The following is a 22,233-nucleotide window of genomic DNA, read 5'->3' on the forward strand; positions in this document are numbered from 1 at the left end:
ATTATTTGACTTTTGCAAACAAACCCCCCTTTATGACCAACGTACCTTGCGCAAAGAGGTATACAATTTTATCATGTGTCTCTATTGTACGACCCTACTTACCTTGTACTACTTTTTAGTGCATTAAAGCAATATAATTGGAGTCTGTTGTACTTCTATTATTTGTTGGATTTGACACGCCTAACAACTGCTTTACCCCAATCTTAGCTTGATCCAAGCCTAAGGCCTAATCTAAAGGTCCAACAGTTAATTATGAGTCAAAGCCCAACATATGGCCCAAGTTTCCAAATTAGGCCCAAACCTTTATATGCTATCACTCTAAGGCCTAACCATTTAATCCAGTCTAACAATTGACATTCTAATGGCCCAATATCATATAATCATTAAGGCCTAACCTATGGCCCATCTATGGCCCAATTTTCCAAATTAGGCCCAAGCCCTCATATGGGCCTTACCCTAAGCCCATCAACATATTCCAGTCCATATAATTATTCAGATGGCCCACTAATAACCCAATCATGAAGGCCCAATAGAAAGGCTCAACAGTAAACCCAAGTGAAATTAGGGTTTCACATAAAATGGCAATTAGGGTTAAGTGTTTCTAACTTAACCTATCAAGGACTTAATCCATTAAGTCTATCACTCTTCTAAATAAATCATATGGTGTGATTGGACTTAATACACAATTCCATTCCAATGGCCCAAAAGATATTCATTTCAACTGAAGTTTAGGTCTCTTTTAGGGTTCGTGTGACTCGTATCTGGAGGACCATTCTATGAATGATATTCATTTCATGGTCAAGTATAGCCATACCTGGATAGGATGCTTAGGTTATGATTTGGTATCACCACCAGTGGGCGGTGGTCCGAGTTCTAAGTGGGGGAGAATTGGGATTCTCAAGTTAAGCGTCAGTTATTGAGGGTTCTGTCAGTTCATTGTTTGGACTGCTACTTTTAGATTTTTTGGCAGATGTTGGTTGGAACCCTTTTCAGAATTGGGTGTGTTCAGCTCCAGGTGGGTTCTGGATTCTCTAGTTTAGGTGTTAAGGTGTCCTAGACCACTGGTCGTTGAGTTCGTTATTCTGTGGGAATTCTCCGAAGGATTTAAGTGGTGACAGTTAAAGGTCAAGGAATGTGTCAGCCACCCTCCTGTTCAGTATATTCTATCTTCCTTCGGTCTTCAGGTATCGTTACCCTCAATGGTAGTGTGGGAGCTTGGTTCATAGTAGACTCACGTTTTGGTAACCTACAGGATCATCTTGGACGTTTTCTTGGGCTAGTGGTGTAGTGATGGAATCTGTTTAGTCTCACAAGTATGGGATCTTGTTTGACCAATCATGAGGATTTTCCTGTTTTAAGTAAGGTAGCATTTTCGATTATCTCTAGTGTTTCTTTTCTTTTCGGATGAGATTATAGGTTTCTGAAGTATGTGTATGGGAGTGCTCCTTGTGAGCTGAGCAAGAGGGCATTGGGGCTCTTGGTCCAAATTATGTGCATGGTTCCCTTGGGTTTCATCTTCTGATTTGGATCAAGAGTGAAATCGTTATTCTATCCATGGATCGTATGTGACTTTGATTTCATAAGGTTTTGATTGGAAGTTGTCTTGTGGTGCTTAGTTGGCATTATAAGGGAGTTGTTTAGGTTCCTTCAAGGTAATGGAATGAAATGGATATCTTCAGGCCCCGGTGTTGGGCCAATGATGTGATGATGACAATGTCAGTAGGTTATCGGGGGCATTCCAGTCATAGGTCGTGGGCCTGGTGATCATGTTGTCTCATTTCTTCAGCTTGTAGTGTTTTCGGTGTGGATGCGTTGATGGGAGGTTGGGCGAATCGTAAATCTGTTGGTTAGATAAGGGAAACAATAAGGACTAAGGGATGTATTAGTCAGGTATCAGAAAATCTTGGTAGGTTGTATTCAATAATTGAAGTTGTTCACAAGAGGTTGTTAGATTTGTGATTTTTATGTTGGAAATTAATTATGTCGTCGTAAGTCATAAAGTTCTTGGCGATTATATCAAGTGGGTACCCAAGTGGGGGTACACCAGGGTCAGTAGGAGTTGGATGTATCACAAAAGTTCATTGTTTGATCGTCGTTGCTCGTCAAAGCAGTTGTCGATAATGGCATAGGAAGGAGTTAAGGTTATTAAGATTTTGGGTTCATCATATGGTTATGTTTTGGGATAAGTCCGCGATCGGTGTGTTTTGAGGAGCATACTTCATGGTACTGGTAATGCACAGTTAGGGACTATGGGTAGATTTAAATGGATATTCATCAGTTTTAGGGAAAATTCTATGAGAAGGTATCATGGGTAGCCATTTTCGAGCAGACTTTTGGTGGAAAATCATGTTGGGAATCGTGAGTGGGTCCATGTAAAGTCTGTATTCAGATCAATGTAAGTTAAGAAATCTATATGTCTAAGACATCAGCTGGAGGGTTCAGGATTTAGCTTATGTGTTTGTATTCCATGATGGTTCTATCATTGTGAAGGTTGAGCAAGTGAGGAGGTTTTAGGCTCCTAGTATCAACGTTTCGGGCAGTGCCAATGTTTCGGGCGGTATTAGTGTTTCGGGCAGTATTGGTGATGTGGGATTTCACGTGTGTGTGAAGTATCTACGTGATTGGGAAATGATAAGTCACGCATAGCGAGATTAAATAATCTCAAAGTAATTGGTTAGACCTTGTTACGTAGCTCTCATCGGAGTCTAACCACTATAAGGATGAATCTTCTATTCGAAGGATTATCTAAACCTTCAGTCGAATATAAGTCAACTATCGCTATATATGGTCAGTGACTTTGTGTCCCTTTGAATCAACAATGTGATCAGGGGTTTGAAGCATTTTGTTTGGTACAAGACTCTATGTGGTTGGCTTGGTGACAGTTCGGTGGGGAAGGTCTGATAGGGACTCGGACCATTGAGACTTTAGGTTTCAAATTTCAGGTGAGGTAAGATTGATTTTTATTCAAACGATTGAGGATTCGGCTTTCATCCGACTTGAGGAACTATTCTATGTGTGGTTTCATTAGATTTGGATAGACTACAGTATGATCAGAGTTGAAAGTGTTATGTTTGGTATGATATTTGTTGAGAGGTTAGCATGGAGTTGTTTTAATGTGGGCGGTCTATTGGGAAGGCCGACCATTATAGATTTCAGGTATCATAAAGGTAGAATTGGTTTGCATGGGCTGAAGTTTTGATTATTGTCTTTGGGATGGAAGTTTTGGTTTGGGTTCTAGTTGCCTTGGGAAGATTATTTTGTGCGCAGAATTTTTGGTTATGATCATCAGGTTGGTTGTTTTGATTTGAGTGTTAATAAGGAGCGATTTTGAGGACACAATTTAATTTAAGTAGGGGAGAGTTGTAACAACCAGAATCTAGAAGGTCATTATGGAAATATATTCCTTTTTTAGGAGCAAACTCGTCGAGTTTATGGCATAAAATCGACATGTTGGAAGCTTTTGGGGCGCGTGTTTTAAGGACCAACTCATTGAGTTGGTGAAGGGAACTCGACGAGTTGGATGCTGTTTGAGAAACCCTAATTTTTAGGTTTTGAAACTTATTTGTTACACCTTAACTTCGAGGTGGTGGCCTCATTCCAATCCTCCATAACAATTAACCCTAATCTAGAAGCCTTATAGCCTCCTTGAGTGTTGTGAGCTAATTATGGGTGTGTTTTGGTATGTTGGAAACTCCTTGAAGGGAAGAAAAGCTTGGTGCAAGGTGGTGGTTCAAGTAGGAGCTTTCAGATTTTGATACTTTGCTTCATTTCCAACATATTTTGGTTATAAAGTTCTAATCTTGCTTAATATTTTCTTAGATATCCTTATTTGGATTTTGTTGTGTTTTAACCTCTTTTTAGGGATGATGATGGAGTAGAGTCATTTTAGGAGTTGCTCCTTTAGATCTGAGTTGGTTTTGGTACCCTTCAGCTTAAAGGTGTAAACTTTATAAGGATTTTGGTGTCATGCATGCATTAAGTCATCAATTAAGTCCATTCCAAGCTTAAGAGGTTCATTTAGACATACATGAATGTAAATTTGGCAACTTTATGTGGTTTTCTAGCTCAAGAAAGTCAGATCTATGTTTTGGAGTCATGTCCTCATGGATTAAGTGCTTAACGCGTTATGAGATGGGTTTATGAGGAACTCGAAGAGTGGGCTCAGTTTTCCCCGACATTTTTAGATTGATTGAGGAACTCGACGATTTGGTGAGTCAACTAGGAAAGTTGACTTAGTTTTCATGATTTGTGCAGTTAATGGAGAAACTCAATGAGTTGAAGGACAACTCGACGAGTTGGGTCAATTTGGACCGTTAACTTTGACTTTTGATTTATGTCTTTGACCAACTTTGTCCCAAGGGGTGCTTGAAGTAATTTGAATTGTAATAAGAAAATATTACGACCTTAGGATAAGGCTCATATGGGGTTGGGCCTAATTTGGAAATTGGGCCATTAGTAGGCCTTTATGGATCTTTTGGTTTTAGGCCTCAATTTTGGTGCATGTTGGGTCAGGGGTAAAATGGTCTTTTTACCCAAAGTATGGATTATGGATTATAGCTTGAAACCCATTTTCTAATTGGGTGTGTTGTTGGTTTTGATAGCTCCGGAGGCCGGCAGGGTAGCAACTAGGGATTTCTTTTTGGGAGTTTCTTCATTCGAGGAGAGTTGTCCTCAATGTACTTGTGCTGGTCGAAGGCACCAATGCCGACCCATTTGATTGATATCCTGTTATGCATGCTATTGTATTGTTATAGTCTGTTAGATCGGTATCCTGGTAGATAGGATATTGCTATTCTGATTTTATGATCTATTAGACCGGAATCCTGGTAGATAGGATGTTGCTGTTGTGTTTTTATTATCTGTTAGATCGGTATCCTGGAAGATAGGATGTTGCTATTATGTTGCTATGATCTGTTAGATCAGTATCCTGGTAGACAGGATGTTGTTATTGTGTTGTTATGATCTGTTAGATCCGTATAATGATAGGTAGGATGTTGCTATTGTGCTGGTATGATCTGTTAGATCGATATCCTGGTAGGTAGGATGTTGGTATTGTGCTGTCTTAATCTGTTAGATCGGTATCCTGGTAGGTACAATGTTGCTATGGTGCTGTTGCGATCTATTAGATCTGTATCCAGGTAATAGGATGATGTTATGCTTAGTGATCTATTAGATTTGTCTGTTTGTCTACTGATTGCTTATATTTTTAGTTGTTATGTATATGTTGACATGTTATGTACGATTTGGTTAAGGCAGACCTGCTTTGTGCTAGAGGCCAACAGACTTAGGGCCTCCCAGATAGACTGAAGGCCAGTGGGTCGTACCAGTCAAATCGAAGGCCCAGGGAATGTTCCAGATAGGCTGAAGTCCCGAGGTGGCGTACCAATCATGTTTTAGGTTCTATAAGTGTACCAGCTGGACTGTAGGCGAGTGGGGTGTTCCAGTTAGACTGAAGTCTTTGTATGCATGTTGTTATTGGTATATGTTATCTGTTGGGTGGTGGTATTTTGGGGGAACTCACTAAGCTTCGTGCTTACAGTTTTGGTTTATGGTTTTAGGTACTTTAGCGGATCTTGTTTTGGTGAAGGCGTGAGCGTACACATTCTCGCGTTTTGGACTTATGATTTCTAGGAATCTTTGATAATTTGAATGCTGAAAGAAATTCCGGTTTTTAAATAATGTTTTTGGAAACAGCGGTTTTTGTAAACTCTTCTATAGAAAAATGGTTGTTTTGAAGACTTTAAATTTTATGAAAATTTATGGATGTTACAATATATATATATATATAAATATATATGTATGTATGTTGACATATTTTATGATGAGTTGAGGGCGATCCAGCTATGTACTGTAGGCCAATATACTCGTGGCAGGAAAATTTTATGCTAAAGACCATGAATGACCAGCCTTATGCAAAAGCCTAAAGGGGAGGACCAGTTTTATGCTGAAGATTGGGGCAGACCAACTTTGTGTTGAAAGGCAAAGGGACGTGCCATCTTTATGTTAAAGGCCAGGATGGACCGACTTTGTGCTTAAGCCCAAAGGGGCCGATCAACTTTGTGTTAAGGGCCAGGAAGGGCCAGCTTTTTGTTGAAGGCTATTATTTGTGAACATTGAGCTTTATGGTGTCATGCAATCTGTGTCTGCATTCTTTGTATATTGTTGTGCGTGTTATTTTGGGGAACTCATTGAGATTTGTTGTGATAGTTATGGATTAGTTGTGTGCATGTATTTTTTGGATCGTAGGAATGCGAAAGCACAACTTTATACACTCACATTAACAGTTTAAGATATGAGATTCCACGGTGCTCTATTTATAAGTCTGATTTTGGGTTCTGGTTTATGAACAAACGGTTTCATTTTAATTACAAGTTTATGAAATTTGATATTTATTTTTTATTTAAAAATAAAAGTTTTATATGGTGGAAATTGGAGTGTTACACCTATTGGTAAGAATTTCCATTAGTAAGATAGTCAAACCAGGTCGAAGTATGTACCGCCAAAAGTGTGTCGCTATTCCATCAATGTTTTAAGGTCGTCAGTATTCCGTCGGCAATCCGTTAGTTACCAACAAGCTAAAATGCGACAACCTCAAATCCGTCGCTGACCAGAGAAATACAAATGTATTTGGCTGTCATAAATGCCCCTTTTTATAATAGTGAAATAAGAATATACATCAAAACGAATATATAAAAAATTATCATTCTATAAAAAAAATCAATTTTGTGTCAACCTAATTCTTAAAAACACAGTTGTAAAAGAAAATATACCAAAAGTTTGAAAAAACTATTTATCTAAACAAACCAAATTTTAGAAAAAAAACAATGTATATTCTTATCCCTATTATGCACCCTCCATGATGATACATAGATGTATGTGTGATGGATCCACATAGACATGTTTCGTGATAGAGGCGCATCAAGCAATAAAGATTTTAGTTATAACGTCTTTTAGAAAACATATAAAAGTAAATTGAAAATTTGGATCAAAATGTTTTTTTTAAGGGGGCGAATATGAAAAATCTAAAATTTCGGTGGGTTTGTCATTCCAATTTCCAAAGAAAAAACAAGGATAATTTTGTGAATTTTTTCATACACAAACCATTTCTATCTATTTAAAAACTACAAGAACTCAACAAAAAATGTAAAGTAGTTAATGTGTTTTAATAATTTGTAACTTTGTGAAATGCTATAATATATCGATAATTATCGTTGTTTAGTTTACATGTGTTTATCGTACCAAATATGTCTTTAGATTACTTTCCATAGTTGGATGTATTGGAGTTGTCTCTATTTTAATAAGCAGAGCGGAGGTCACAACCGGCCTCGCTATGCTTGCTGGCCTACTTGAAACATCCCCCCCCCCCCCTCCACATACACACACACACACATGCCCCCCCTCCCTCCCCCCCCCCCCCCCCCCCCCCCACTCGATATGGGGGTGGCTACTAGGTACTCGTCAAAGTGTTGGCGTAAAGAGACAGAAACAACTACACATTGTGATTGGTTGGACCAAATTGCAAAAAGACAAATGTTGAAGAAATTACCAGAAATTTTGAATGAGAAGACGAAAAGCAAAGCTGTTCCAAACACCAAGAACAAAATCCAATGAAGGAGTTGGGTAATGAAGGAGACTTCAACTTGTATTGACAAAAAAAATGTTTTAGGGTTGCAAAGTCGGAGAAAGCGGCAGCAGGGTTCTAATTGCAGGATGAATGATTAAGGGTTACAAAGTCGAAGGGAAAGGAGATGTCGTTATTCAAAGGGTTTCATGAAGAGAAGAAGAGAAAACAAAGAAAAATGTATTTGTGTGTTTTCTTAGTTCCAAACGGAGAAAAGATATCAATCATTTGGATAGAGAATCTATAAACTAACCTTAGATGAAAAGGTGGAGGCAATGGCGGAAAAAATTGCATATCGTCAATCAATTAATTAAAAATGGAGAGAAAGAGGTGGGTAATGAAGGAGGTCATGTAGGGTTGCTGGTGCTCCATGGATAAAGAAAAAGGAGGTATTTAATGGGAGAGGATTTGGATTGCAAAATGTTTGTGGTTTAAAAAATAATATATATTTAATATTCGTGCATAAAAAATGCTTGAATATTAAAATAAAATAATAATTTAATTAAATAAGAAAAAGAAAATTAAAAAAAAAATGAAATGTTAGGAATATTATCGCTTCCTACAAAATATTAAGATTAGATACTAATAAAAGATAAAATGGCCCTAAAAAATCTTAAATGGCAAGGTGTTAGAATGTTAAGATTCTGTAACCTTAATGTTAGTCATATGAATATTAGTCATCTTGAATAGGGTTCCCCCCACATATGAGGTCTCCCATAGAAAAACTCTCATACGGAATAGGGTTGCAACCAACTTTCATACTCCATTTCTTCTCTTATTTCTTTCCGTATTCTTCTCCAACCCTACCTTATTTTCATCTCTATTTTTGGAGATATGAATAGTATTTTAATATTTATAATATCATGTTGTATACTAATTTATATTAATTAATTATAAATATAGAGTTTAATTAGTAGAGGAGTGTATTTGACAATATATATAAGTTATAAAAATAAAATATTTTAGGATTATACTTTTTAAGGTAAAAAATAGTGTAGAAAATGAAATAGGATTGGAGATGAAACGCTATTTACTCCATTTATAGAGGAAAAAATGGAGATGAGTTGGAGATCATCTTAGCAAATATCAACCTAAAAAAACAAACATGAAATTTTATGCTACAAAACCAAACCAAATGAGGTAAAAGTAATTATGAAAGATTCTACTTCGTGTATTTACTTAATTCTAACAAGTTTATAACCACTGCAACATATAAATATGATATTCAAACTCGTAGTTAACAGGTTACTGATATGATTTGTATCTCTCATTCTTCATGTATTGTGCAAGCTCAGCATTGCCCGAACTTCCTTTGTATGCGTCATACTCACTCCACCATTTCATTAAGCTGCTTCCTTCCAAGAAAACATCCGGTGACAATGATTTTTCGTTGATTGCACCCAAAAGATATACCTCAAAGTCAAACTGATCGGTATCAGTTGTGGTGCTGCTTAGATCTCCATTCTTTAAGTCTGTTAGTGAAATCAAGGCCTCCTCTACATGCGCCCAGAAACAAGAATCCACAGTAAGACTAGCAGCCTTCATCCTTACCTTCTTTTCATCCCCCGACAACTTCTGTAACAACTCGAAGTGTTCCGGTCGATTCGCTATGTAGTTCTTTCTGCCACTTTTATAGTAATCGGCTATGTCTAGTGGCTCCATGATCCTTCTGTAATTGGTTCCATTGTAGAGCCAGCGCATACGCGACATTAGATCACTATTTTTAACGGTTTCCTTCCAATACTGCTCCTGGAAACGTTGCAGTTTGATGATTACATCTTTGCTCTCGAATTTGTCTGTGATATCGGCATTTTTGTATGCATCATAATAACCCCCTTTCGATCTTCGGGTCTTCATGTACCATTCCATCAATGTCAAGTTTATCTTGGTGTCGTTTAGCTTTCTTGCGGGCTCGTATACATTCTTGATTTTGATCATCTTCACTTGTTTCTTTTCAATTTTCTCGATAAAATCGTTCGAAATATTAAGCAACATACCGATTTCTTGAAACTGGAAAAGAATCCCGGCCCTTAATGGACTCAAGTGAGATTCGCTGAAATCGGAAGGCCCCCGATACAATATTTTTTTCCTAATCGAAACCAGTTCTTTACTATAATCGTGCGTTTGGTAGTTTCCAGCATTTGATGACACCATAGCGTCTAGAATTGCCAAGATCGCATCTTGATCTTCAAAAGCTGTGTGTCCACCTGATTCTGTGCAGAAAAGGAAAGTGCCGAAAGGCTTGTATGGACTATTCGATGAGAAAAAACTAGCAAGAAAATCTGTCTTCGCGACCACATTCAGGAAAGACGATTTCCATTGTGGGCGTTCAGAGATGGCGCCTTGGAGATATTCGTTACCAAGAAGGGGAGAACCAAAAGTTATGCAAATCGGGCGTTTGGTAGTTTTTGAACCTTTGGATTCTTCCACGTCTGCATAATGTTGATGCAATAGCGCGTAAAGAATGGCAACGTATCCAGCCAGACCACATCCGGTGATAACCAGCGGTTCATTTATAAGCTGAAAAAAGAAAGATTTAAACCATTAAGAACAGATACTACATTTGATCTTGAGTTCTGAATCTGCTAAACTAAAGATATACCTGATTTGAGAGCTCGGAAAGCTCTTTAAAATGAAGCTCAAACAACTCAACAGCAGCTTTGTTAATGGATATTTTGGGGTTGACTTTTGTCGAAATGAATTCAACGACTTTATGATTATCTGATGAAACCAGATCTTCTCCCTTACGAAAAGGAATTGTATATTCAGACAAACAGTTGAAAGCCAAGACTTTGATCCCAGAAGGACTCGTATGAAGTTGATAAGTGGAAGAAGTTTTGGCAATTGCTCCATAAGCATCTTGAATAACATCTATGCTGACAAGAAACTTGCCCCCTTCGACTTCACTGCTGAACCTGCAAGTTGTTATGAAACTTATTTTCAAGATTCAATATTTTTAATTATGATGAAAGAGATAAAGATCGATGCAAATCTAGCTTACATCTTTTGGCTCATCTTCTGTCTTGTTTCTTTTTAAGAAACTTTCTGGTGTGTTTCTTTCAGATGTTGAAGACGATGGAACGAAGCTTTCAAAGATTCGTTGTGGCAATAATGTAGATGTCAAGAATGATTTATTTATAATGCACAAGAATTCATTGGTATCGGGGTGTGTCTAATCCATACGAAAGTTCGTGATAATTACAATTTTTTTTTTTACTTAAATGTGGAGGGTTTTAAGTTGCAAGTTCTTTTCCAAAAGTCGTCGATGAAATCTTAATTTATGTAAATTTGTGTAACTTACATTTTTATTGTATGTTTTATGGACACGGTGCACTTTTTAATTTCTAATGTATTCATCCTCCAAAGGACTTATCTTCACTATCAGTCATTGTGTCAAGGCGTTAAGTAGGTCTGACAATGGAGCGGGTTTTGACTCTGATCCAATCCAAACCCTTAATAATTATACAGGTTTGGAGTATAGTTTTTGATCCGTTTACCCGTTAACAACCCGTACCCGTTAACCCTTTTATTAAGACAAAACTACAAATTTAGTCCCTGTGGTATTCAAAAAACTTTGGATGGGGTCCAAAAACTTTCGAGGTTGCATGGAAGGTCCAAAATCAAAACATTTCCTTGATTTTGGTCCAAAAAAACTTTAAATGATGATTATGCCCTTTTTATTTTCTTTTTTGTATTTTTTTATATTTTCTTTAATAACTTGTTAATCAAAAATTATAAATAAAAAAATTGGGCCCACCACCACCCCTACCGATACTCTCTCTCTCTCTCTCTCTCTCTCTCTCTCTCTTTTAAGGAGTCGCCTTCTTCTCTTTCGGTTATTATCTCTCTTTTATATGAAAACAGCCATGGCGAAAACCTCTCAAGACAAGAAACACTTCTACTGGTCAAACAAAGTCAGCAACGAAGATCAAGAAGAAGAAGAAGAAGCCCCTTCCTTCAATCCTTGTCACCAGATTGAGAAAGACTTGAACGAATCACCATCACCATCAACAAGAAACAAGTTTCAAACCCTTACAATCGCTAGATTTCGAACAGTTCTTACTTCACTCAGTAAAAACCGCCCAAATTTGCTGCATGGGTTGGGACCGAAGGTCGTCGGAACCCTATTTGGGTCTCGCCGTGGCCATGTCCATTTTGCATTTCAGAAGAACCCCACATCCCAACCTGCTTTCTTGATCGAGCTTCAAACTCCGATCAGTGGTTTGGTGAGAGAAATGGCTTCTGGGCTCGTTAGAATTGCTCTCGAGTGTGGTAAAGATGATGAAAAGATCAAGAAAGTTGGAAATTCAAGAAGGCTCTTGGAAGAGGGTGTTTGGAGGACTTTCTGCAATGGGAAGAAGTGTGGTTTTGCGACTAAAAGGGAGTGTGGAGAGAAAGAATGGAGAGTTCTAAAAGCTGTAGAGCCGATCTCCATGGGAGCTGGTGTGTTGCCTGCAGGTGATGAAGAAGATGAAGGTGAGATGATGTACCGAGATCTGAAGACGAAACGAGATCTAAAGGCAAAATATCAATTTCTACAATGTGGGATATTTTTTTTCTTTTTTCTTTATTTTTTAATTAGAATAGTATTAAAATAATTATAAAAAATACAAAATAGAAAATAAAAGGGCATAATCGTCTTTTCAAATATTTTTGGACCAAAATCATGGAAATGTTTTGATTTTGGACCTTCCATGCAAGTAAGAAAGTTTTTGGACCCCATCCAAAGTTTTTTGAATACCACAGGGACTAAATTTATAGTTTTGTCCTTTTATTAAAAATGTCAGGTATGAATGATCACCAATCCGCTCCATTTATAACCCGCCCCATATAAATTTTAGAATTATTCATTTATATTTTATACTGCCTAAATTTTACTTTAAATTACAATCAAAAGTCCAAAGAGAAAAGGCTGAAGATTAAACTATTTATACATAGGATTCAAGGACTCAACATTTAGACTTCCAGTCTTCTCCTAAGAATAATGTTATTTCATTTATATTTCATCATGTAAATATCAATTTCATTTATAAATCAATAAATTAATTTATCAACTGGAAGAAAGTTTGTAATTGTTATTCTTTATCAATACACTCGAGGGTCAATAACCAATTGGAAGTAACTACAATAATGATTGTAATTCCAATTGAAAGTCTTTGAGTACATAATGTATTTTCTAAATCAACATTTGTTTTATTTAACAAATGTGATTTTATGATTTAAGTAAAATATGTTTGATTATTCAAAAAACCTACGGGTTACGTGCCGGGTTTGGATATCTGCTGATTCGGTGTATAAGGGTATGAGTTTGATAATTCAAAACTCTGCGGGTTATGGAGCAGGTTTGGATCGGGTTTTGAAATTTGTTAAAAGGATTTGGATCAAGGTCGATTCGCTCCAAACTCGCCCCATTGCCAGGTCTAGGGTTAAACCTGTGTAAAATGACAAATATGTCCTTTTCTTTTTATATTTGTTGTTAATTTTGGTTAAAAATCTTTTTTGTATGGAGCCCAAGCACTCACATATCTTCATCAAATACTTCATTTTTGTCCCGATGCTTTTCAACACTATTATGCACTAATTAAAACATATAATTTATTAACATTCATCAAACATCCCTTGTGTGAAGATAATCCAAACTTGGGGATGAAACAGCCACCATAAAACACTGTCTTGAAGGGGATCTCATGTTTTGACTAAAAACATCTAAGTCGTTTGAAACAGGAACTAAACTTGAAGAGAAAGGTGTCATTGAAGGAAGATGAAGATAGATCATGGGTGGGCTCAAAGAAAAGTCAATAACACAAAAATTAATAATTGTATATAAAAGTTAAACGCAAATCTGTTATTTTATACAAACTTAACGTCCTTTCTTAACAAAATTAGACTGGGGTGGCAAATATGTGACAATAAAACTTTTACAGGGTCCGACAAAGATGTTAGAATGAAAAATTATTGCACCACATGGACGAAAAAGGGTAATTTACATTTGAAATTATTAGAGTCTTCGGATTAGGATGTACGAGAATTATTTTTCTTTATTTTGTGACAGTTTATTAATAAATATCTTCAAAATTATTCTGTAAACTATTTGTTTTTAAACTGATGGGTACCGACAATAATATGTTATGATGAGACCTTTTGATCGTTTCTGTTGTTTGGTCATCCCTTCAAACACTAATTGGATGTGTGTTCTCTCTCATGTCTAGGCCCACACGTAGAGTTGATTGGTTCAAATTGATCTACATCGATGTGTGAACTTTCCACATTAACAAAATTTGGCTTCATCATTTCATGTATTCTTTCGCACAGCCATAATCGAATAAAAATTATAGTAAATTAGACATTTGATCCTTGTTGTTTGCCGAAATTAACATTTTTGGTCCTAGTATTGGACTTTTAATAAGGCTAGTGTTTATGGTTTGCATTTCTTTAACCGGAGGTCCCCCTCACCATAGCTCCATCTAGTTAGATCTGTTAGATCCCTTTGAAAATACCAATTTACCCTTGTTAGAGAAGCCCTAGAGTATCAGATTTAATATCCCTTCGGTTTGTCTTCTTATCGCTAACACACCACGATCATATCCTTCGTTTTATTTTAACCGATCATACCCTTGTTGGAATTGAAATCAATTTGGTTTTGAGAAAGTCGAATCATGTCATTTGAGAGAGACGATACAACTGAAGTATCCAACACCGAAAAAGGCTTCGAAGAATCTCACAACTTTTAATAATGCCATCGTCGATTTAACTACTCGAGAAGTCATCGTTTAGCATGGAACCATGCTAAATGATGATGGTAATGGTCCCTAAAGGAGATTGTCTTAGTTAAGAAAATTACGTTGATTTCTCCTAAATTTCTTGCGACTTTTTTGTGGAAGATAGCGTAGATGCAAACCATATGGATGGATGGTGGGTGGGCAGGATTTTGAAGAAACAATGGACAATATTCTTAGTGTCCAAGGGAAAAATTATGTTCCCATTGCAAATGTTAAGTCCCCACCAAGAATTGGACAATGATATGTGGGTTTACTCAAATAAATAACATGTTTTCTATCCACTATGATATTGTTTGGTAATAATTGTGTCAAAGCAATGTCTTCAATTTGCTTGCTAATTTATATATCTAGAATTAGGTTAGTAAGTTTGATAATGGTAAAGTATGAAATATGTTATGTTTGCTTGGTAATGTTGTATCCATACTTTTCTTGGTAACTAGACTAACTTTTGTCTACTTCTTTTTTTGTTGGATTAGGTGTTTAAGCTCATAACTATAATTGATATTTACTTGAGCCGATAGTAGCATGATCCTTTTGGGTTGCCTTCACCGGAGCAATTTGATAGGATAGATATTTGAGAAAGAGGTTATGTGTTATTTATTAATATATTATATGAATAATATATTAATTGAAAAATCATATTATTTAATTAATATTGATCAAGAATTAATTTAGTGATCAAAAGAGACTGATTAAATTTATAGAGACTTATTAGGTAAATCAGTAATACTTATAGTTTTGGCTAATGATCCATGTTGATTAGGGATGGGTTAAATCTATGTGAGAGTCCATGAATAGTTAGTCCAAAGGGCCTATCATATGGATCATTGGAATATCTAAAGGTTTAGGTAAATTAGGGTTTTATGTATGAAACCCTAGGAATTCCACACTATAAAAGTAAACCCTAGCATACCTAAAATCGGCCATAAGAATTCAAAGGTGAAACCCTAGCCGATTGTGTGCTTCCTAACCTCTCTCTCATAAGCCTCCTCTTGTTTTGGTGTTTGTGAGTCATTTGAGGTATCACACTTGAGGTACTAAGCTCTTGGAAGACCAAGTTCTACAAGCTGCAACAAAGAGGTATTTATCTAACTTGTTTTATGTTGTAAATCTCTATATTGTATGCTAGTTAGGGTTCATGCTTTGGAAAAATAAAAATTGTATGTATAACTTGAGAAAACTTAGATCCAAAGCATTAGGGTTGTATGTGCACCATATGATTGTTATAGTGCTCAAAACCCATTAGTGGTACCAGAGCATAGGGTGTTCTATTATATTGATGCAATTGTATTGTTTTCAAAGCTGGAAAATTTTCATTTTTGGCCTCTGACTGTTGGACTCAACGAGTCCTATGAAGGAACTCGGCGAGTAGGGCCAACTCGATGAGTCTATTACTTGGCTCGACGAGTTGGATCATTTGTTTACAATTTTTCGAGTTTTTGGCCAAATTTGGATTAGGATCATTACCACAAACTATTTTGATTGATAATATTCGATTTTTCTCATTCACGAAGCCAGTCTATATGGGGGGGGGGGGGGGGCGGAATAAGGAAAGTGCCTATATAATGGCGATTGAATGGGTGTCCACTCTTACCCACTGCTTCCTTGACTAGTGAAGGGTCGTTAGCCGAACGGGTAGGATAGGACATTAATTATCATTAAAATGTATAATTCTCAATCTTCGTTACTTTAGGAAAAATATGAAAATGGTGTTATTCCATGAAATTGCACTTTTCACCTTGCCAAGTCGTTAGTGGAGCGCGTGTGGTTACTGTAACAACGCAAATTTTCAAATAAAATTTTCAAGTAAAATAAAGTGATCTCATTCAACTAATTATATTTATTCCAAGTTTCATATCAAAATACATTTATAAAATCCCCAAGATCTCAAATAACAGGAGTGTGTATGCATCACGCCGGCGCCTTCCCACGGTCCTCGCTAGTACCTGAAACACATACATAACAACTTGTAAGCATAAATGCTTAGTGAGTTCCCCAGTATACGACTTACACATATACGCCTTTCCAGGCCCTGACCTTCCGGTCCACAACACATTGCCTTCCGGCCCGTACATAATCGCCTTCCGGCCCATAACGTATTGCCTTCCGGCCCGTAACATATTGCCTTCCGGCCCATAACATATTGCCTTCCGGCCCATAAACATATACAGCACATAATACATTTACTTTAACACATATAGCACATATATCATATATCATACCTGACCTTCCGGTCACATAACATTATGCCTTCCGGCCCATATAGACATACATAGAACGCATAACAAATACCTTTCTATTTGTAACATATATAACACATATCATATCCGACCTTCCGGTCTCACAGTCAAACCCTTCCGGGTACAGTATAGTGAGAAAACTCACCTCGTGGTAATGAAAACTATCAACTCTTGAAATCACTCGCACTCGATCCGCCGATCTGCAGACTCCCTATAATACCATATACCCTTATTAATACTCTTATCATTCAAGACAACTGGCCCTAAGAAATTACATGCAGGTCAACTCTGGTCAACGATCAACTTAACCGGACTCGTCGAGTGCAAAGGCGACTCGGCGAGTCAAGACGTCCTCCCCAACTTTCCCTGATGTTCCCTTTCTACTCGTCGAGTATCCCTCTTGGCTCGACGAGATCCTCGTGGAAGAATCGCGGGGCCACCCCGACTCCACTCGCCGAGTCTGAAGAACAACTCGACGAGTCCCAGTCAATCTTCAAGCTACTCGCCGAGTCTGTTCATTGGACTCGGCGAGTCCATGCCATGCAGTCGATCAAACTGCTTCCTGAAATACGTATGGTCCCAAAATACACAAGCATGGGACCTTCTGGACCTCTAAACATCCTATTACAGGGCTATAAACGTTTGGGTAACAAGGTAATAATCCATCTAATCACCAAATGGGTTTCATAAACCCTAAATCCGTGCACACATCAAAATAACAGAAATGATCCGAAGTATTACCTGAAAAACGCACTCTCTGTGTCCCCAAACCTCAGGGCTCGAATCCCTTGCTGTTCCTTTAGCCAAAACTCCTCTCCTTCTTGCCCAACAATTTCTTCAAAGTTCCAATAGCCTCCAATCTTGCTCTAGATGTCCACAGACGCTTAGGGTTCTTCTCAATCGGCTAAAAGACGGACAATGACGGCATATAGGGCGTTATATACGATCCAAAACCAAACGGCTAGGGTTTCTGCTGAACAGCGTAGACTCGCCGAGTCCATATCTGGACTCGTCGAGTCCAGTCGCGAACCCGCGACCAAGTCTGTGGTCCTACTCGGCGAGTCTAGCTCCAACTCGCCGAGTCCCTTCCTAAAATGCCCCAAAAATAATATTAAAGCAATACCTGGAATTCCGGGCTGTTACAACTCTCCCCCACTAGAACTAGACTTCGCCCTCGAAGTCTCACTTTGCGAATAACTCCGGATGTTGCTCCCGCATCTCACGCTCTGGCTCCCAAGTCATCCCGATCCTTTCCGGTGTTGCCACTGAACCAACACCAGAGGTACTTCCTTGTTCCTCAGAACCTTGATCTTCCGATCCCTGATAGCTACTGGTCTCTCGGCGTAATTCAGGCTCGCATCCACCTGAATATCCTCTAACGGAACCACTGCCGATTCATCGGCTATACACTTCCTCAACTGTGATACGTGAAAGGTATTGTGAATCTGTCCCAACTCTGCTGGCAACTCCAACCGATAAGCTACCCGACCTACCCTTGCAATCACACGAAATGGACCTATGAACCGGGGCCCCAACTTGCCCCTCTTTCTGAACCGGATCACTCCTTTCCAAGGAGAAACCTTCAGGAGAACGAAGTCGCCAACCTGGAATTCAAGCTCGGACCGACGTCTGTCCGCATAACTCTTCTGTCGGCTCTGGGCGGTCAATAACCTCTGCCTAACCTGCTGAATCTGCTCTGTCGTCTAGAGTACGATCTCTGTACTGCCCATCACTCTCTGTCCCACCTCTCCCCAGCAAATGGGAGTCCGACACCTCCTACCATACAACAACTCAAAAGGTGGCATACCAATGCTCGAATGATGGCTGTTGTTGTAGGAAAACTCAGCCAAGGGTAAATGCGCATCCCAGCTACCCCCGAAGTCTAACACACACGCTCTAAGCATGTCTTCCAATGTCCGAATCGTCTGCTCGCTCTGACCGTCTGTCTGGGGATGGTATGCGGTACTAAAATGCAGTTTAGTACCCAGCTCCTCATGGAATTTCTTCCAGAACCTGGAAGTGAAGCGTACATCACGGTCTGAAACAATCGAGATCGGCACTCCATGCCGAGATACCACCTCTCTCACATATAACTCCGCCAACTTCTCCGCTGATGAACTCTCGCTAATGGCAAGGAAGTGTGCACTCTTCGTCAATCTATCCACAATCACCCAAATTGCATCGACTCCTCTGGCAGTTCTCGGCAATTTGGTGATGAAATCCATAGTAATCTGTTCCCACTTCCACTCAGGAATCTCCAAGGTCTGCAACTTACCATGCGGTCTCTGGTGCTCAGCCTTAACCCTACGGCAGGTCAAACACCTCTCAACGAACCAAGCGACGTCTCTCTTCATAAAAGGCCACCAATATTCCTTCCTCAAGTCCAAATACATCTTCGTAGCACCGGGATGGATCGAGAATTTCGATCTATGAGCCTCCTCCATCAAAGTAGCACGCGTACCGCCCACGAATGGTACCCAAATCCGACCCTGAAACGTCAGAAGTCCTCGTCCATCCTTAACGAACTCTGAAATTAACCCAACGACCCGCTCTTTCTTCTGCATCTTGGATCTCACAACCTCGGCTTGTGCCCCACGAATAACATCGAATACCGGAGTCATCACCGTCAGTCTCAGACATACATCTCGCAATGGAGTGCTCTCCGCCCTACGGCTCAATGCATCGGCTACCACATTAGCCTTGCCCGGGTGGTATAGGATTTCACAGTCATAATCCTTGACAACGTCCAACCATCTCCTCTGACGCATATTTAGGTTGGGTTGATCCATCAAATACTTCAAACTCTTATGGTCCGTATATATAGTACATCGAACCCCATACAGGTAGTGACGCCAAATCTTGAGAGCGAACACTACTGCCCCCAACTCTAAGTCATGCGTGGGATATCTCGCCTTGTGAGGCTTTAGCTGCCTCGATGCATAAGCTATCACATGGCCTCTCTGCATCAACACTGCACCCAGTCCCGAAATCGATGCGTCGCAATATACGACAAAATCTTCCATCCCCTCCGGGAGAGCTTATACCGGGGCTTCGCACAGTCTCTGACGAAGTGTCTCGAAGGAAGTCTGTTGCTCGGGTCCCCATGAGAATGCAACACCCTTCCGAGTCAATCTGGTGAGCGGTACTGCGATCTTGGAGAAGTCCCTAATAAACCTCCGATAGTACCCCGCCAACCCAAGGAAACTCCTGATCTCGGAAGGTGACTTCGGTGCCTCCCAACTCATCACTGCTTCCACCTTAGCCGGATCGACCAATATCCCTGCCTGATTAACAACATGTCCAAGAAATTGGACCTCTCGCAACCAGAAGTCACATTTGGAGAATTTTGCATATAGCTTCTCCGACCTCAGTACCTCAAGGACCTCCCTCAAATGTCCCTCATGCTACTCTCTAGATCGCGAATACACTAGGATGTCGTCGATAAATACAATCATAGACCGATCCAGCATCGGCCTGCATACCCTGTTCATGAGGTCCATGAACACTGCCGGGGCATTGGTGAGCCCGAAAGGCATCACCACGAACTCGTAATGCCCATACCGCGTCCTAAATGTTGTCTTCTGGACGTCCTCATCCCGCACTCTTACCTGATGGTACCCTGATCTCAGATCGATCTTGGAAAACCAAGATGCCCCTTGCAACTGATCGAATAAATCATCGATCCTCGGTAACGGATAGCGGTTCTTGACCGTCACCTTGTTCAACTCCCGGTAATCAATGCACATCCGGTGTGAACCATCCTTCTTCTTGACGAACAAAATCGGTGCTCCCCACGGCGAGCTACTCGGCCGAATAAATCCCTTCCCCAGCAACTCCTGGAGTTGCGAGGACAACTCTTGCATCTCTGGAGGTGCAAGACGATAAGGCACCTTCGCAATAGGCGCAGCCCCCGGAATCAGATCGATACCAAACTCTACTTGCCTCGCAGGAGGTACTCCCGGCAACTCCTCGGGAAAAACATCTGGAAACTCGCGCACCACTGGAACCTCCTCCACTGTCCTCGGTCTCTCGGAAGCCTCCCGCGTATCCATCACATACGCCACAAAACCTTTACATCCCTGCTGTAAGCATTGCCTCGCCCTAGCGGCCGAACAAAAAGCTGATCCCGAACGGGTACCCTCGCCGTATACCGTAAGAACTCCCCCACTAGGGTCTCGTATAGTCACCAGCTGGCGCTCACAGTCGATGACAGCGCTGAATCGGCTCAACCAGTCCATGCCCACGATGACACAGACATCCCCCATCGCAATAGGAATTAGGTCAATCGGAAACGCAACCCCGAAAATCTCTAGTACGCATCCCCGAAGAACCTCCGTGGCACAAACCACCCTCTCGGCCGCTGTAGAAACGCTCAGAGGCCGACTTAACGGCTCACGACTAATGCTGATATGCTGACTAAAAGCTAAAGATACAAAGGATCTACTCGCACCCGAATCAAATAACACTAGAGCAGGCATAGAGTTCACAAGAAAAGTACCTACACATACATTAACATAAGCATAACATTTCGACTTTAAAGTAAATATGTGAATTACAGCATACCTGCCACAACATCGGGCGCAGCGCGGACCTCCTCCGCAGTCAGCTGAAAGGCTCTCCCGCGAGCCCTCGGGGCCTCGACCTTCGCCGGTCGGGTCTCAGTAGTCCTGGTAGTAGGTGTAGATCCCTGACAAAGCTGCGGGCACTCGGCCTTCCGATGGCCTGTCTGGTTGCAGTGAAAGCAAACCATAAACCCCTTAGGACAATCCCTGGTAATGTGTCCTTCCTTGCCACACTTGTAGCAACCACCATCTCGACACGCCCCCTCATGACCCTTGCCGCACTTTCCGCAAGTGCGGCCCTTCGGACCTCCCATCCTCGAATCAACGGACTTGATCCGCTTGGCTGTCGGCTGAGACTGAGCCGGCCGCCGGTCCACCTGCCGAGACTCAGCCTCCTCCTTGGCCTGGGTCTCCAACTCGATCTTGCGCTTCCTGGCATTCGCCTGAAGCTTAGTGAAAGTACGATAGGTGGAGTTTGACACAAACTCCCGGATATCCCTCCTCAAAACGCCTAAATACCGGCTCATCCGTGACTGCTCTGTAGACACCAGCTCGGGGCAAAACATCGCCCTCTCATGAAACTTCCGTGTGACCACCGCAACGGAATCAGTACCCTGATTAAGGGTCAAGAACTCCTGAATAAATCGTTCCCTCTCCACTGGGGGAACGTACTCGTCCCTGAACATCTCAGTAAACCTCTCCCATGTCACCGCTGTAATCTCCGCCAGAGTGAAGTTCGCCGTCACGAACTTCCACCAATCCTTCGCTCCCAGACGGAGCTGGTTCAAGGCGAACCGTACCCTCAGGTGCTCTGGGCATGAGCAAGTGTAGAAGCACCCCTCAATGTCGGCGATCCACCTCATCGCAGCAATCGGATCCTGCGTCCCATCGAACTCAGGGGGTTTCGTGTTGCTGAATTCCCGGAACAGCAACGAATCGCCCCCTTGCGGCCTGGCAGCGGCCACAGCTGCGGTAGCGGTAGCGGCTGCAGCCTCAGTCAGTGCGGCGTACCACTCCTCGAACGTCTCCAT

General features: G+C 40.4%; 2 protein-coding genes across 2 annotated transcripts; one reads left to right on the forward strand and one right to left on the reverse strand.

Annotated features, from left to right (window-relative positions):
• Window positions 1–8,757: 8,757 nt before the first annotated feature.
• Window positions 8,758–10,763, reverse strand: LOC145044136 (senescence-associated carboxylesterase 101-like). Its single transcript, XM_078992965.1, has 3 exons — window positions 10,623–10,763; window positions 10,224–10,536; window positions 8,758–10,141 (listed from the first exon to the last, which is right to left on the reverse strand). The coding sequence occupies exons 1-3, from the start codon at window positions 10,634–10,636 to the stop codon at window positions 8,867–8,869; spliced, it is 1,602 nt and encodes a 533-aa protein (XP_078849091.1). The 5' UTR covers window positions 10,637–10,763; the 3' UTR covers window positions 8,758–8,866.
• Window positions 10,764–11,487: 724 nt separating this feature from the next.
• Window positions 11,488–13,386, forward strand: LOC145040953 (protein MIZU-KUSSEI 1-like). Its single transcript, XM_078988836.1, has 2 exons — window positions 11,488–12,097; window positions 13,346–13,386. Exons 1-2 carry the CDS (start codon window positions 11,488–11,490, stop codon window positions 13,384–13,386), a joined length of 651 nt encoding a protein of 216 aa, XP_078844962.1.
• The last annotated feature ends 8,847 nt before the right edge of the window (window positions 13,387–22,233 follow it).

The sequence above is a fragment of the Lactuca saligna genome, chromosome 4, assembly GCF_052625555.1.
Source record: "Lactuca saligna cultivar CGN05327 chromosome 4, ASM5262555v1, whole genome shotgun sequence".
Classification (NCBI taxonomy): domain Eukaryota; kingdom Viridiplantae; phylum Streptophyta; class Magnoliopsida; order Asterales; family Asteraceae; genus Lactuca; species Lactuca saligna.